This window comes from Cyprinodon tularosa, unplaced genomic scaffold (genome assembly GCF_016077235.1).
Source record: "Cyprinodon tularosa strain WSP-4 unplaced genomic scaffold, ASM1607723v1 ctg482, whole genome shotgun sequence".
NCBI lineage: Eukaryota > Metazoa > Chordata > Actinopteri > Cyprinodontiformes > Cyprinodontidae > Cyprinodon > Cyprinodon tularosa.
This window is the reverse complement of record NW_024039210.1, coordinates 820,607-838,562: the sequence shown is the minus strand read 5'-3', so window position 1 is coordinate 838,562 and position 17,956 is coordinate 820,607. Positions and strand designations below refer to the sequence as shown.

The 17,956-nt window shown below is 39.4% G+C and overlaps 1 protein-coding gene across 2 annotated transcripts in view; it reads left to right on the top strand.

The window, feature by feature from the left end:
• Nucleotides 1–17,956, top strand: part of si:dkey-172j4.3 (diacylglycerol kinase delta) — a 122,191-nt gene that overhangs the window by 62,934 nt on the left and 41,301 nt on the right. The window contains exons 1-3 of one of the 2 annotated variants that reach the window (XM_038302108.1): nt 4,545–4,904; nt 14,237–14,347; nt 14,492–14,572. In XM_038302108.1, the coding sequence (XP_038158036.1) occupies nt 4,758–4,904; nt 14,237–14,347; nt 14,492–14,572 (339 nt within the window). In that variant the 5' untranslated portion in view covers nt 4,545–4,757. Of the gene's footprint in view, nt 1–4,544; nt 4,905–14,236; nt 14,348–14,491; nt 14,573–17,956 lie in introns of those variants that run through there. The other variant, XM_038302107.1, reaches the window with a different exon arrangement.

The window sequence follows — 17,956 nt, the reverse complement described above, 5'->3', positions numbered from 1 at the left end:
ACACATGCATATACACACCAGGAACCTGTCAACTTAAAAAATACTGAATTACAAAAAAATATTTTAAAAACAAACATGTTTCATTGATATATATACAAAAATGAATATTGGGAACTGTATTTATCAAACACTAAACTTGGCAAGTAAAAATTGTTTCTGTGCCAATGAAATGTGAAAGTCACTTGCCCAAAGGGCAGGTGGTAAAAGTCCTTAATGTCAACCCCTGAAAATACATGGAAGTTTGTAAATGCAGAATGACTTTATCAGAAAAATTTTAAGTGATTTAAGTACTTTAACATGGCACTTTATATCCGTAAATTTCCCCTCCTGGATATGGAACAAGCCCTTTAGTGTGAGATAGTAATGCAATATTTGGCTATGGAAGAGCTGCGTAAAGCTTTTGTCTGGTGGGCGCCACTGGTTCGCTAACTGGTTCAAACAGAAACAGTTCATAAGGTTTTAACTTCCCTAGTTAGTAAACTCGTTGAACTACCCTACTGGAAACTCTATTTTACTCATGGCACTGCATTGTTTCACTCTAGACCACACAGTGAATTAAAAAGGTTCTCAGCAAAGACTGTAACATTGATCAAAAGACTTTTAACATTGTTATCCAGCTTCAGACTTCACTCTTCCAGTAAGCATCCTGTGTTTCCATGCACATATCAGGTAGAGAATACGCTGAGTCAAAGTCATTTATTCTAGCACTTAACGTGTCTCGTCCTTTGTCTAAATGGTAGGTGTCACTGCCAGGAAAAATGCACGGCTACATTGCTGGAAAAGCAATAAAAATATTTGACCTGTTTATATTTTCAGTAAAGGCTTGTGTAATTTTGATTTAACTTGATTTTTAATCTCTCATCAGCTCTGGCTACAGTAAGTTTGGATTGAGAGCATTTGGAAAGAGCAGTCTTACCTCAGATTTAATGGGATTAAGGTCCAGACTATTAGCCTGACGTAGTCCGACTCAATTCTAGTCAGAATATGAGTCTGATACTGCTCCATAGAGCTGTGATTATGGGGCGTGTTTCGAACGAACCAGGAAAAAAAATGCCTCTGCACTCAATTGGATAGACCTACAACCAATAAGAGCAACGGAATGCGTGACGTATGTTAAGCAAGGCATAGTTGTTGTCAACAAAAATCAAAGCGTGCAGTTGCACGCCTATAATAAGAAGATGAGACTTGATCGCGTTTCTCTGTTCCTCTTTTAAAATTAATTTGCTGTTGATATCTTCTAGAACAGACCTAATAGCAGAATCTACTCACCTAAACTCTCCAGCGGCAGCCATTGTTGTTGTCACCCAAGCGCGCATTGGTCACGTGGTTGATTACGTTACTGTTGGTCATCTGTCCATCATCGTATAAAGCCCGCCCTGACAATTTGATTGGATCGCCTGACAGTGGGCGATAATACTTGCGCTACTATGGAGCAGAGCCAGACCGAACTTCCCCGACCTCAAACTTTGTGGGCGGGACTAAGTTCGGAATGGCACCTAGGCTACCAGACTATGGGCCATCTGACCCAAAGGAAGGAAGGAAGGAAGGAAGGAAGGAAGGAAGGAAGGAAGGAAGGAAGGAAGGAAGGAAGGAAGGACAGTTAACTAATACTGGATACAAAATATCACGAGAGTTTGTAACAGAAGGATGAAATTTCACGAGATTTTGAAAGTAAAATAGATCGTTACCGCGTTTTTAAAAATCTATTTGATATCAGCATATGAAAATAAATTTGAGTATATTATTTTTCAAAGTGTCAGAAATGGATAACAAATCTGCTATTTTCAATGACTACTTATTTTTGTCCAGCTTTAACATCGGTATCGATATCGGTTATCGGCTACATGAGTTTTAAAATATCGGCATATCCGATATTGGCCAAAATCCCAATATCGTGCATCACTACTCTTTGTAGCATAGCTCTCCATCTGAGTTAGCATCTCTTAGCAGCAGCTTCACAAACATAAACCTCTTATGCCGAGCTCTTGTGATTTCTTTTCATCAGTATCAAAGCCCTCAGGCTCGAAGTAATAAGGTTTAACGTTCCTTATTATTGTTTTGTCTGGACAGAGCTAGCGCTATAGGACCTAGCAATACCTGTAATGTTTGTAGTATAAACAACATGGCAACGACTTTGTTACAATATTTTATTTACCTTACAGTATTTTAACTGTATTGTACTTACTTTACACCCAGATATATTTTCCTCAAATAAAGTCTATTTTTACAACACTTTTTTTAACAGCACATTTTACACACACTTTTTTTAAGGCCGATCCCAATTATTTTGAAATCTAACTGATCCCCAATATTTGCTGCCAGGATTTAGGGGGCTGATTCTTTAAGCTGATATGTCTTTCCTTTCCTCTATTTACCTGATTAAAAACGAGACAATGGTAAAAAATTTCACACAGGTGTTAAATTAACCAAGAATAAAAACGTATTTACAAATCAAACAAAACATTAGTGTGTGAATGTGTGCGCAAACATCTGAATATAATCCCCTGACTTGAAAAGGCACTATATAAACAGAGACACTATTAAAACACAGGCTAAATACCATTAGCAATGGATAGCAGGAATGCATGCACCTCAAGGCATGGCTGCTGATAAATCAGCCAATGCATGCATGCATTGGCTGATGCTGGAACATCACTAATATCAGGCGGCCGAAGTATCAGTTTGTCTCTAGTCTCATTAGAGCCGTCTTCATGATTACAGTAGGGGTTAGTGTTGGCATGGGTGATGCGATACGATACGTATCAAGATAGTTGGGTCACGATACAATGTTATCACGATATCGAAATATCACTATACATCGTAATATTCTTCCCTGTTGACAAAATGAAATTTATTGATAAAAATGCGAGTGCTGTATGTTCATCAGAAGATATTGATCAATTACTTTTTTTGGTATCCATGTTTTTTGGGGTTTGAGTCAGTCAACGTCTATATATATATATATATATATATATATATATATATATATATATATATATATATATATATATATATATATATATATATATATATATATACACACACAATATATTATTTAGGGCAGCCAAATATCATATATCGCCAAAAACAGATTTTTTTCTGGCTTGCTTCTGAATACCTTCTCTTAAAGATCAAATTTGCATGACTTAAAATTGTCCTGTCACTAGCTTCTCCCTTCTGAGCCATGGATTTTTGCAGCTCCTCCAGAGGAAACAAAAGCCTCTCGCCTCTTTTGATGAAGAATCTTTGTTTCTCCTCTCTTCTAGGGTAAAAAATCCTCCATCACAGCTGGGTAATTTCCACAGCTCCATTAATAAACATGACTTTGTGAGCTGCCACTGCAAGTTTCCAAAAGTCAAATATCTCTCGCCTAAAAGTTGTTAAACTGGGTTGTTTGAACCTTTGAAGCAGGATCAGTCAGTTTCACATATCAAAGACAACAGCTACATATTTCTGCCTCCATTTTTCGTTCTAACCTTTTTATTAGGGCCAAGGACACATCTGAGATTGACTGCACAGGAATAATGTGCTATTCTCAGTCTTTTCACATGAGTAGGAATAGTATGATTCATTAGCTGCTAACCGAGGCCTTTGACCCGATTCTGAGATGATTTAATCACAACTGGTTCAGAGAGAGAGACAGAGAGAGAAAACGTCTCAAGTTTTTGGAAAGCAAACAATAAAAAAGACTGAAAGGTGCTAGTAAGGAAAACCTGACGCATGGTTGCACAGACAAAGACAGGCAACGAGAAGGGGAGCTGGTGTCGGCGGATGAGTGTGCGGGAAGCAGCATGTTTCTGCTCATTAGAGACCGAATTATCCACCGACTAGAGTAAAAACATCCACATACAAACACATAGAGGAGCAAGCACTGGCTGCAATTTGCCTTGGCTGATGAGACGCTGATTTGACGCTGTAAGCAGTTGGATGACAGCGCAGAGGCAACACAGCAGCAGTGGATACACACACACACACACACAGAGGCTGCCAGGAGTTAGTGATCGCAGCGACATTTCCAGCTCCTTTAAACAAAGCAGCCCGCCATCACAATCCCCATCATTTTGTCATCTGTGTTTGTGTGCACATGCACCTGCGCACATTTGTATATTTTATACGATACACATTTTAGGATTTAAATCAGCTCAGGGTGCCATTAAAGTGTTTGTTGTTGCTTGTTGCCTCAGCACTGCCTGCACAGGTAAATTCCCTGATCCTGCAGAAGCAGGACGTCACTTTTAGGGTCATGGGGGGGAGTCGGTGCTTTGTCCAAACAAGGGTAGGTGTGTGAGCCTCAGAGTGTGTGTCTGTCTGCTCTGTGAAGACAGGTTCCTCCAGTTTTATTTATAGCCCGAAGGAAGTGGTTGAGTTTTACTATCAACTTTCAGCCACAGACACTTGCATGATAAGGTGCGTGACTCATGAGGCAGAGTCTGTTTGCATGCTCCGCCTTGTCCTATGCATGAGCAAAGGGGAGAGCTACATTAAGGCAGCACACCTGAGGGGGCGTGGCCACCTCACAAAGGAAGTTTGAGTACAAGGAAGTAGGGAATGTATTGTCCGAAGAGCTGCCGGTGTGAAAGGAGTTGCAACATAGGCTGGGGTGTATATGTGTGTGTGTGAGCAGGGGGTGTGTGGAAATACATTTGGAAAAGGACAGCTGGGAATATCAAAGATAGAGAAGGGCAAATACCGTCCAATTAGACACACAGGCTGTGTGGTAAAGTTTCTAGACTAAGTGAGGTCATCAGTATGCGCAGATGCTAGGGTTTTGTAGGTCGGGTGGGTGCTGTGCAGCCCTCCTGCTGCGTAGAGGGCCCGGAGAAGACGCCAATCTGAGGCGTGACTATGCCAGTTTGGACTCCAGGTTCTCAGAGGAGCCCCGAGAAAATCTGCTGGTGGAGGAGGTTAGTCTCCCAGGGAACAATCTGGTTCATGTGACGTATTCATTTATGTTAGCATGTGATATTGAGTACATCCTGAATGAGATACAGAGCTTTCTGTGTGCTGTGGTTTTATCTTGGGCTAAAGTCCACAGTGGACAAAGTGTCTCACGGTCTTCAGAGATCTACTCTTCACTTTCTTGCAGATGCTACCAGTAAATCTTTGGAAAGTCGACTGAAGCACTTCTTTGTGTTGTTTAGATCTGGGATTTTAGTTATTCAGCTATCGGAAATTTGTGGCAGAGCTGTGCTCTCCAGATTTTTAAAAGCTTTGACCTGCTATTTTTTCTTTAGGTGCTTTGAGAAGATTTATTAAAGCTGTTCAAAGTATCTTTTTTAAGCCCTCCTGCTGTGAGTGGCTTTTATTATCAGAGACAGATGTCATGCCATTGGTGTTACCAGTCGTAAAAAAACTATTTTAATATTATATAACGGAGACAGATGATTACTGTTTGACTTTTCAATGTTATTTGAGCAATCAGATTTCTACAGTCTGCTCAAATCAATCAGCATGTAGTACGATCTGTAAACAGAGTTAGATTTATCAGCAGCTTTCCAAGTTTTTGAAAGGAAACATTATTTATGTCCATAATAATAAAACAGAGCAGCCTGAATTTGTTTAGCCTTCCTGTTATCTTTTAAAGTCTTGCTCTCTCTCCTAGTCGCACACTCAGGGAATGGCTTCCTTTTAAAACATTTTCTTTGCCTTTTTGCTTTGGTCAAACCTAAGCAAGGTGAAATCAAATCAACACCTGATTGTTTTGTTTTTGTTTCGTATTCTCTAAGGCAGAAAACCTTTGCACTATTACCCTAACCCCCAGATTCCACATACTCCGTCTGCGCTCCGCTCCGCTCCGCCCCGCTGACGTACGTCGTGCGGAGCGCTTGTCTTTCATGGAAATCAATGAGAGCTGTTCCACATCCACCGCTACTCCTCCGCACGTCTCCGTCCACGTACGTCTTCTCCGTCCGTCTCCGACAAATTACGGAGCCAAGCTATTCTTTGCTCCGCTCCGGTCCGGCCAGGTCAAGATCCGCAATTGCAATCACACCAAACAGGAAAAAGAACATCAACAAACATCGTCAAATTAAAATATAGCAGCAACGGATCGGTGACTAGAAATTATAGCACAATTCTTATAAATATCTATAAAAAAAAAAAAAACTAACACCGTTTATTTAAATGATTGGATCCAAACTATTGGTTATTCACCAACGAGGAAGCAGATTTCTCATCTCCATCAAAATATTTATTTTATACCGAGGGACTTAAACTTTAATCAAATCCATTCAAAAATGGATAAATGAGTGACTCTAATTTAATGCTATTTTAATGCTATTAGAAATTATTTTAATGCCATCAACAAGAACCATGAACACAAGTTATTAGTGTACATGAAATATGAAGGAGCTGTAAGCAGAGTTCCATGACTCCTGTATGTATGTAAACACACACACATATATACGTATATATATTCTCTAGCTTTTTCTCCGCCTCGAGCTTCCTTTCCGAACATACGGCTTTATGATTAGTTCCACGCAAATTAATAGCGATATAATATATCTGACGAAATTGTTTTTAGAAGCATTTTTTATTAAAGAATCATAAATGCAACGATAAACATATTTAATTAATTTTAGTGCCAATTAAGGCCTTGATTAAAAAAAGAATTATGAATTGTAATTATTTTTAATGATCCGCGGAAACCCTGGTTCATCTCGCGCATGCCCTCTACGATCTCCAAGGAACTCAGAGCGGAGGGGACGGAGCAACAGCGGCGGCTGTAGGCTTTGCTTTGTGCAGGCGGTCTGGAGCGCAGCGGGGTGGAGCGGAGCGCAGACGGAGTATGTGGGATTTCGGGGTAAGACAAACTTTAATGTCATTTCGAACTCACAGAGTGTATACAACACAACATTTTTGCGTACAGCTTACAACATTGTAATGATAGTGCGGTTGGAGTAAGATAAACATTACCAATATAAAGTGTGCCAGTGATCAGAATATAAACAGTAGAAAAAGATGCCAGTTTAAATAATGGCGAAAAAGGGCATTAATATGAAAAGTGCAGTCCAAAAATAAATGTGGCACAAAATTAAGTAGAACATTTAGTTGTTTCCTACTTAAAAGGACTATAGGAGTTCAGCAACATTGGTAGTGCAACATAATGTGAGTCCAGTTTAGAGTTTTACGGTTCAACCGTCTGATGGCGGTGGGGAAAAAGCTTTTGCAGAACCTATTGGTCCTGGAGCGAATGCTGCGAAGCCTCTTCCCAGAGGGCAGCAGGGAGAACAGTCCATGGTGGGGGTGTGAGGGATCATTGATGATGTTACGGGGTCAGGGAACAAGCAGCGCTGGGATGAAATGTTCTTAATGGAGGGAAGAGGAACTTCTCTACTCTTCTCACCATCTTCCAGTCTGAGGCGCTGCAGCCTCCACACCACACAGTGAGACAGCTGGTCAGAACGCTCTCTGTGGTGCTTCTGTTTATTAGGCTAAAGTTTTCATTGTGACTCTTCGGATCAAATGGTGGTGAAGTTAATCAAAGCTCCACGTGTTTCTAGTGTTTCGGTTCCTGTACCGCCCATTCTCTCCTGCTTGTTTCAGGCTTTCCACTCTTCCTTTCATTAGGACGGCTTTTAATTTAGCTTTTATAGCTAATTATAATGTATTGTTAATCCTTTTTAAACGTCTATATATGAGCCGGTTCTGCAGACTGCTCACTGACACACCCTGGTTGTTTGTGCAGCATTCTAAGGCATGGTAGAAGCAGTAAAATCCTAGTATCTGGCAACAAACCCTTTATTAACACTTGATTGTTATACAATTGCTGGGACATTCTACTCAATGGTTTGAGCTACAACAAATATGTAGAAAAGGTGTATTAGAGTTAAAGCTGTTACTCTCATTTTCATGCAAACAAAACAACAATTTTAAGAACTTTCTTTTAAACCATTTTCAAAGTAAAAGACGCAATAATTTAACAGGGTCCAAGCTCAGAATGTTCTTCCCTCCTTTTAATCTTGGTAATAGTGATTTACATTCGCTGATTTCCAAACATACACGTTCCAGTCTTGTTTATATATTAAAACAATATCTAAAGTAATGCCGGGAAGAGTTTAGTTTTAAAACTAACCACAAAAAAACAAACAGTTGAACTATTTTTTTTAACATTGGAATGTCCAGTTCTGGGACTCCTGACAAACGTCACCTAAGAAAACTATTTTGAAAGGTTTCCTCTTAAAGAATGCACTGTGGATGCTTGTGAACATAATTGAAACAGCAAAGAACCTAATAACTCTTGTTTTTTAGACACCTGCGCAGAAGAAGCGACATTTCTTTTTTCTAAAATTTATCATAAATAGCATTTATGTTAAAAAAATGTGTTTAAATTGTAGAATGTAATGTAATTATACAATTTTCAGATGAAGGACCTTAAAAATAAATCAGAAAACTTCACAGAACACTCCTGTATTGGTTTTACTGAATAGTTTTAAATGCTGTTAGCAGAATAATCATAATATTCCTGCATTCAGATGTTTCGCCCCCAATAACCAGGCGTTAGACTAAATTTGGATGTTCCATCAGTCCTGATTTAGTCCAGAAATAGTTCTTATAACTTGAGCTGTGATTGGTCGGTCTTATTTTGTCGCAATTTAATTCACTTGGAGGCATAGACGTCGTAAACCAAGTTTTCAACGTCTTTTCAATGATCTGAAAAATACAGCTTACACCTTTCAACCAAATGTAGACGTCGTTTGGATGTAAATCATGTCTTCTTTTAATTTTATTTACCAATTTTTGCTCAGTTGGTGAAGCACGACCTAGATCAGCTGTGACCTAAGCTGTTTGAGGCATGTTCTTCTATTCTTTGCCTTCACTGTCAGTGGTCAACTTTTATTGTCCTTATTATGACATTGAGAAGTTCCTCATTTTGTCCACAAACATGATTCTTTTGTTGATCATAGCTCTTATGAAGTAGAAGCTGAAGGTCTGTCCTTGATGCAGGGTATATGCTAACAGACGCGCGTGTTTGTATGCGTGTACCCGGCCAGATTCAAACAGATATGACTCTGACAGATTTATGTTGGGGTGTCCTCCAGAGCTCCGGTTGGCTGTGTGAGCGGCGTGCAGATGTGCAGGGTGGTGTGTCAGTGCGTCCCTGCTCCACTCCAGGTCTGCAGGGGCTGACTGTTTTGATGTGATTAGTCCCGCTCTAATAAATACACTCGTCTGTCTGACAGCATCTCTCTGAGCGGAGCGCCAAGGAGCCGAGCCTCTGGGTTTGGCTGCTGTGCGACCACAAGTTAACAGATGATGATACACCGCAGACGTTTATGATTTACTGTGTACATTACATGTGTACTATCTGTTTGCCCTCTGCACTTCTCTAGTTCAGTAATTATCTGATTTCCTTTATGGGACATCGTTGAGGACTTGTTTCAAGGACCTCGGTTTCATTAGAAGAAACGACTCTGGCAAAATGCCTGAACGCGTTACCATAGAGAAATTCCTTGATGGCCCGTTTTAAACAGGCTGTACAGATGTATAGCAATAATCATTGTATTCATAAGTCTGAGTAAACACAAACGTTTATCAGCAGTTTCCATAGAGAATATTGAACCAGTTCAGCTGCTGCCACGCCCAACATTTCAACACTTGGTTTAGCCACTTTCCAATGCTGTGGACTTCGACTTAACTGCTGCAAAAGGTAGAGGCAGTACGGCTGCAAAATTCACTGTGAATAGTGTGGCTAATATGAATGTGAAATATTCATACCATGTTTGAAGAGCAAAACTTGTCAGCCGAGTATTATGACCTTGTGTTTTTCATGCTTATGTAATATTTAGCTATTTGGACAGAGTCTGTCGGCAGCAGATGCCAGCGGCAAACACAAACGACATTTCTCTAAACGCTCAAAGTCGCAAAGAGATGGAAGAACAGAGCAGAGAGAGGAAAGAAGTCACAAATAGCTGATGTAGCCATCACAATATTTTTTTTATGTCATGCAGTCCTACTAGGTAGATTTAGCAGATTTAGATTTAAATCGATCCGTTAAAAACAGGTTTCTTTATTGTTGATTAGGGTGATGGTTATGAGGCTCCCCATTTTCAAAGATACAGAGACTTACTTCAATAGACTATGTTAACTCTGCTGCAAGATTTCTTTTGTTTGTTTTTACTTTAATGTATCGACATGCATCAAATTCAAACAACTTATGTTTGATAGAATAATTTTGACTCCGCTACAAAAAAAAAAATGTATAAAGGAAGCAATTAACTTGATCTAACTGCTTTTATTTAAAGCATGGGTCTTCAACGTTTTTCAGGTCCAGGACCCCCAAACTGATGGCGAGATGGAGCAGGGACCCCCTAATTATATATATTGAATGAAATTGTGTTATATCAAACTGGTCCTATAGTCACTCGATTACAGATGGAGTCATGTAATGAAAGTAATTTCTCCCTGGGATTATTAAAGTATTTCTGATTCTTGGTTGATGGGACAGGTGTTGTGAATGAAACGGTGCCCAGCTTAAAAGAGCTCCTGTGTGTCGCTGAATGTCTGCATTGATGACTGAAAGGCATCTTCTGCCTCCATTTACCTGTTTAATACAGTGTGTTTAATTCCTGTTTATGTGTATTTAAAGACTTTTCAATTAGTGGAAAAATTGCAGGGGGGAATATTAAAAAAAGAGTGTTATCAACCAAAACTTTGGCGAACCCCATGCAGTACCTCCGTGGACCCCCTAGGGGTCACGGACCCCCTGTTGAAGACCTACGATTTAAAGGTATAGAGGACGATCTTTTATTTCCGGGTGGATCATCTCAATAAGTGGTCCTCCTTATTGTCAATCATTCTGGTGATATGTTTACATAAGGCCGTCCTACATGCTCGTCCCCTGTTAGCTATCTTTTTCTGCTCATGTGTGCTTTCAGGCATATATCTGTGGTGAGTGACAGTTTCAGACAGTCACTGAAGCTCACCTTTCTCACCTCGGTTCTTTGAAAAAGGCCAAGGGTCGTAAGAGAAAAAGTGTCTACGAGAAGAAAAGAAAGGCCTCAGAAGAGGCAGATATATCCCAGAATGCTTTGTGCTGAGAGCTCTCCTCGCAAAGCATTTGCTGTCACAGCTGCCCGCAGTCGCCATAGGCTGTTATACCCCACACAGACGACTAATAACAAAGATGGCGCAGGCACCCAGCGGTGGAGGAGGAGTTACGTGACCAATGGAGCAAAAAGCCGTGATCATCTGTCTGAACGGTCAGTTAACTGACTCTATTTAGGGGTTAGGGTGTACGTTCAGACAGCTTGTACGAGCTATGAGAACAGCAACTTTGAACTAGAGCGTGCATGAGGAGAAATGGGCTCTTGCATGCTCTCGCACCTGTTTAAAAGGCGTTTCCTCTTGGTAGCACTTACAGGGAATGTGCATGTGCATTTTTTTTTAAGTGGAGAGGGCGGGTCTTTTAAAAATAATTGCGAAAATCCTCCACAATACTTTCAAAACAGAAAAGAAACAGAAATATTGGTTTTGTTTTTCCAGCTGGAGGGTAAGACTGCAACCACAGCCTGATGCATCCACCTCCATGTTTCACTAATAGGACGGTGGGACCAGGGTGATGTGTATCATTTGTTTTCCACCACACAACATATTTGTTTTGTTTTCTTTATTTTACGACTTTATTTATCTCCAGCAGCTCCTCAGCTGCTTTAGTCCAAACTGAGCTGGATAGCCTCTCTGATACCAGATTATGATATACTTTAAAGAATTACTTTCCTTAAAGTTTTGCCTCACATTTCCAAAGTTTTTGTTTGTTTATTTGTTTCGGAGCAAACTGCTTTAAGAAGTAAAAATGCAAATTAGCTTGAATCTTTTGTTTGTGTTGGAGCAGCTGCCGCTGTGTTGGATAACCCTGGTTGCTAGAGGGCAATTGTTGAACCCTGATGTTATCTCTGATGTGCTAGCTAGCTTACAGACCTTTACTCTTTGTGCATTTTTTTTTTTATTGCCTGGAAGGTGACTGACAGCCCTCAATTTTCTCTTATGTAATTTTGCTGGAGGTCACTGTTTTGTAACTCGTCTTTTTTCTCCCTCTATTCCGACACACTCCTGTTCCCTTTTCCATTTCTCTTGCTAATGATCCATACCATGAGCCAATCTGTCACTCCTGCACCATCGGTCCCTTCCTCTCATTCCCTGCTGTTGTCTCCAACATGATGCCGATAGATTTTTCCCTCCCCTCAAGGGAAGAAGGCACATTTGCTGTGAAAAAACAAAACCCTGGGCAGAATAGTCGGATGGAGTACTGCACGGTGGAGCAAGTGCTGAAAATGAAACACACTGCAATAAGCTGAGCTAAGTGAGATTGTGTTAGTGATTCATTGCATTCATTACTGCGTTTTTTCCCCCACATATTTTCAAACCAAAAAAACTTAGTTACATCTATTTATAGCTCCCTCATGTGTAACAGTGCAGCCTCGTTTCTGATAATTGACTTTTTGTTCCTCGTGGGTTTCCATCCAGATGTCTTCCCTAATATTAGCCATACCTGTACTGTGCTTTAGTTCTATTAGCTTCTTTCTCATATTAAAACCATCAAAAATTCTCATTGTTAATCTGAATTCCTGTAAAGTTTTTCTCCTTTATTGTTTAGGGATGTTTTAGAGTTAAAAGTAATCGAAACCCAGACAGTATTATCAGTTCATCGAAACTTTCACAAAGAAAAATATGACTTCTAAACAGGCATGCAATGATCAAAGGTTTTCTGCCTTTTTTCCTCGTTTTTAGATGCAGCTGCAAAGACTTTAAATGCAACCTACTACAATTACAGCAAATGTTTTCATTTATAGCAACTACAAAGCTATTATTTTTCAACTTTAAATCTCTTGCTCACAGTTAGCGTAGTGAATAAAGATCATTACCTGGTGAATTTTGCATGTTTTCCGTAACAGAAGAAGAAAGCTCAAAAGAATAAAGAAAAGAACATTTTGAAATACATTGAGGCTTCCTGTTATCTGCAGGAGCGCATCAGTTTGCTTCTACTCTTATTTTTATTTGACAAACTCCTGCCCAAAGTTTAGCGCTCTGTTCAGGAAATAAACAGACAAAATTAGAGGGAAAAAAAGAGTTCCTCTAAAACTGCTTACTATTCATTTTACGATCTTCTTCTTGTTCCTTCCACACTGAAGAGTGGTGTGAATGCTGAAACCTGGGATTACTTCTCTATTTTGCTTTTACCCATCATTTCCAATCATCTCTCAGTGGATCTATCATTTAGAGACATGCCAGTTGATCCAGGAGTCTTTTATTTATCTGCAGCCGTTGCTGTTGAATATGTTTGCCCTCCAGGAAACCGGGAATCTCTTTGCAAACAGGTTGGACAGGAAAAAGCAGGCATACAGGCTAGATGAGAGAAAGTGAAAGAAATCAAATTTGTAGATGACAAAAAAACAAATGAAAAGACACTAAAATAAATTTGCTGTTTCTGTACATATATATATATTTATTTATTTTTTTCAACCATATTGGAAGAGTGGCCCTGATAAGACCAGCTGTGATGTCATCTACGAAGCGATATCAGTCACACCGGTTGACGCACGGTATTTATCTCCGTACTCTCTGCAGCCTGTCATACAGGCTGATATGATCGGAGCTGCTCTGGCCGTCCTGCAGGAATGTTGCTACATTAGATGATAAATGCACAGGTTCAGAGGCGGTAACACGAAACCTGCTGAGAGTTTGAAGATGATATCTGTCTCTTTGCCTGTTTGAGCGTCGGGCAGCGCAGATCCTCATGTTGATGCTGGATGTCAAATCTGAAATTTATCACCCATGACTTGCAGTCTTCTCAGAGCGTGTGCTCATAAACAGAAGGAAAGGAGAAGTAAATGATAACAGGCTGCCGCTGACACAATAGAATTAGTGGTGGCTTTTAGATCCCTTGTTTGAATCGTATATTTTGGTTATGCAAATAATTTTCTGGTTGCTATGGATGGCCGAGCATCGTAGTCTCACAGTCCCCTCCTGAGCGGTGCTCCTTAGTTTCCTATGTAGTCTGAAAAAATTATGCTCCTAAATTAAATATGTTGTTATCAGGGTGTTAGATTATTTTTGCTACTTTCTCTCCTCCTCTGCTGTGAGCTTGTTTGAAGAAAGTCGTCCTAGTAACAGAATCCACTCTGTTTATGTGTGAAGTCTAAGTAGAATAGCTTTTACATGAGATATTTTGTTTTCTCTTTTTCTCTCTTCGCCTTTTCTTACCTTCTCCACCTTTTTTGGCCCTTTCTCATGACAGAAAAGTGTGAAGGAGGGAATCCTGTTAAAACAGACCAGCTCCTTCCAAAGATGGAAGAGGAGATACTTCAAACTCAGAGGGAGGACTCTCTACTACGCCAAAGACTGCAAGGTACAGAAACATGTGAACGTTCCCCTGCATTGCTTTTAAATTCACTATATTATTAATAATTATGAAAATAATCATTAGAAATGTGACTTTATGCATTGAAAAAGCGAAATCAAAGGTGATTGCAGAGTTCTGTTTCCCCATCAGTCCCTGATCTTTGATGAAGTGGACCTATCAGACGCCAGCGTGGCTGAAACGAGCACCAAGAACATCAACAACAGCTTCACAGTAAGCAAATCCCTTTATTTTGAATAATAAAACATTTCTATTTAGTTTTTTCACTTAACAGCCTATTCCTACACTTAAACAATTTTCTAAATCTTACAGATCTGGATGGGAAATAGGGAGTAATATGTTTAATTTTTGTCTTTATCCGAGTGACGTTTTTTCTAGCTGTTATTTGATTGTTTTAAATTGAACAAAGCATTTTTAAGTTATAGTTTCTACAAATCAGTATGAATGATAACATTAATTTATTTAAAAGAATGTTTTTTCGCAAATTTTAACATCTTAAATCTTATTGTTAATTTATTTATTAACATTCCGGTTAAAAAAGAGCCACACAAGTTGCTTTTTAATGTGTTTTAGAAAGCATACGCTCTCTAAATTCACTGTCCAAATGATCAGTAGTTTGTGGCATTTTCTCTGTTTTGATATGACTCATTGATAGTTTGACATTTCATTGCTCTTCATAATTATGTGCGAAACAAATTGGTAGTTGGTGTTATTCTGCTCATAAACAAGGTGGAAAATTATAAAAATGATTAATGGGTCTCAACCATGTAGCTGTTGGTCTAAGCTGGGCTGGTCAGATCAAAAGGACATAGGGAGATGGAGCAGCTAATGCCTTCCTGCTTTTTCTGCTATTTTATTATTTTGAAAAGTGGGAAGGATAAATCTTTGATAAAGAAAAGTCCTAATTTTTTTATATTCCCTGATTTAATGTGGATTTGGTTGAGATAGGGATTTTATTTGATTTCTGATTTTCATCTTTTATGAGTTTGAAAGAATAAAAGCATTAATAAATTACTTTTTCCAGCTGTCCAGATGTGATTTTAGTTAAGTTATAGAGTGGAAACAATTGATATTATTAATCGTTACTAATTTAATAATCAATTAATCGTTAATTGGAGTATAGAGACACTAAAACATGACTATCGCTGAAAGAGCAGCCCACTTAGAGCAGTATTATATAAAAATTGTAAATAAAAATATATAGAGATTATGCATTTAAGATTTAAAAAAAAATAATAATTTCATCTGTCAATATGCTCTATGCAGAACTCCTCAATTGGAAAAGTTTTAGTTTCACCTGCTCAAAATGTATAAAAAGTCTTCTTTAACCATCTTGCTATTTGATTACCGGTATTAATGGATTATTCGAAAAAATAAGGAGGAGTACCTGTAAAACAGTTCTTATTGTTCAAAATAAGAAAAGACAACATGATTTTTAGACATTTTGAAATCTTTGAAAGACTTGTTGATGATTACCGCTGTTATTAAATGTAGACAGGATGTTTCCCTAAAGAGTAAAGATCCTTATGTTGACTCAAAGATTTCCAAAAATACTGCAGACACGTTCGATATCAGACAGAGACTGGAAGTAAAGTTGGGCGTTTGGACGACTCTAATGACCATCGACGATAGACTTGGTTGCTTTTTTAAGAGCATTTTTATTTGTTTTTGTTTTCCCCCCTGCAGGTTAAAATGCAGCCCAAGACAACAACAAAAAAAACCTAAAACAAACAAACACTGTTTTAATGGTACACAAAAACTCCTTCCAGCTTCAGCGGTTTTCCCCAGTTTCACTGTGCAGCGGCAAAACAGAGACTGGGTGTTTCTTTGTTGTTGTTTTTTAAAGTCGTAGGGAAATCATATTTAAATGTCAAATCATTCTGGCTTAAACATATATATAAATGTACTCTTTATCAGAACATTTTTGAAAATTTCAATTAAAAAAAAAATCCTGTCACAGAGTCCTCTCTGTGGGTTTTTTTTTTTCGTTATCTTATGCAGGCCAGTTAGTTATAGGTCAGCCAATTAAATTCGGTCAATCATATATCAACGGTCATCTGTCAATAACATTTTTTCGGTCATAGCATCTTGATTCAGATGTCGCAGCTAATATACGCAACAGTTGAAATAAGAATCATTTCCTTTCCCATTGAGTTCCGTCCCAGCGTTCACGGGGATGGACGTCTGTGTCTTCAGCAGGCGTAGAGCTAACAGAACTGGCAGCGTTGCGAGGCAAGGGCTCAAACATGTACGGCTGTAAGCCTTCTACACCAAACCAAGCTTCTGGCGTCCTCTTCCACAACAACTTCGTCCCCGCTTTCCGCCTCTAAATAAAAAATGTATGACAGAGGAGACTCATCCACGACCTCCGACACAAAACTCTCCTCCTCTTGCATGTTTCCTCTGTCCATAGCGTTCCTTGACAGCGTCGTTTCTAAGTCACCAATTTAGTGCTACTTGGTCCCAATGGAATTTCCCATTGGGAACCTACTAGCACTAAGTTGCTAACTGGTTAGCAAGATGCTTCAGAGAAAACGACCACAACCAAACCTGCTTGCAAACCATCCGCCACAACAATCCGCTTTCTTGATAATCGACCAATCACATTCACTTTATTCACTAGTGTAAAGTCGGAGACCACTCAGGAGAATTTGAAAATGCAACGTTTGGTACAGCTGTTTCCCTACGACTTGAAGCAGCTGAACCAGAACCAGAGATAAACAAATGAATAACAATTAAAAAAAACTATAATATCTCATAAAAAAGTCAGAAAAAACAGGAAAAGATAAAACTGTAAGAAAGAATACCACTGAAAGAAAGTCTTTCTGTGGTATTGGGTTTTAGCAGTGTGCGCAATATTTCCAGCGGTGTAGTAGAGGCGCTCCAAAGGGGCGCTTGTCTTTGTCCACACCTGCACGAACATGAAGCTAAGGCGGAAATTCAACTGAAGAAACTCTGATTACTTCCATTCAATCTGAGGCTGATCCGCCTCCAATGCAGCCAATCCGCTTCAAGCCACATTTCCTCGATGCCCAATCATCTTCCAGCAATCTCCTTAAAAGCCAATCCAAATCATCTCTTGGCCTGCTCTTCAACAAGCGCAAGATCCGTTGGTATGTCGGACTTTGATTCAGACAACCCACCCCCATCCCCTTCTCCACCATTGTAGTAAGCTCATCCGACTCCTCCTCGATGCTCCTTCAACCTCACCTCCAGTGTGTACTCCCTCCAGACTTTCATGGAGTTCCGTGTCACATTAAACGGTCTGGCAAGTAGACCGCCATGTTGAGCCTGGTTCTGCCAGAGATTTCTTCCCAAAGGGGAGTTTTTTCTCTCCACAGTCGCTTCATGCTTGCTCTTCATGGACAGTTCATGGACAGTTTATGCAACTTTGTTCATTCAGTGACATCTAACTCAAGCATCACCCTGTATACCAGCCTCTATGGATCAACCAAACTTCATATATCTAAACTCCACCACCAGTTTCAGGCCCGGGGGGGAATATCCTTACTCTCATACATCAGTTTATCTGCATTAAAGTATAAATCAGCGTTTATGTATCCTGCAGAGGGCTGAGCGCCAAAGTTCAAACTATTG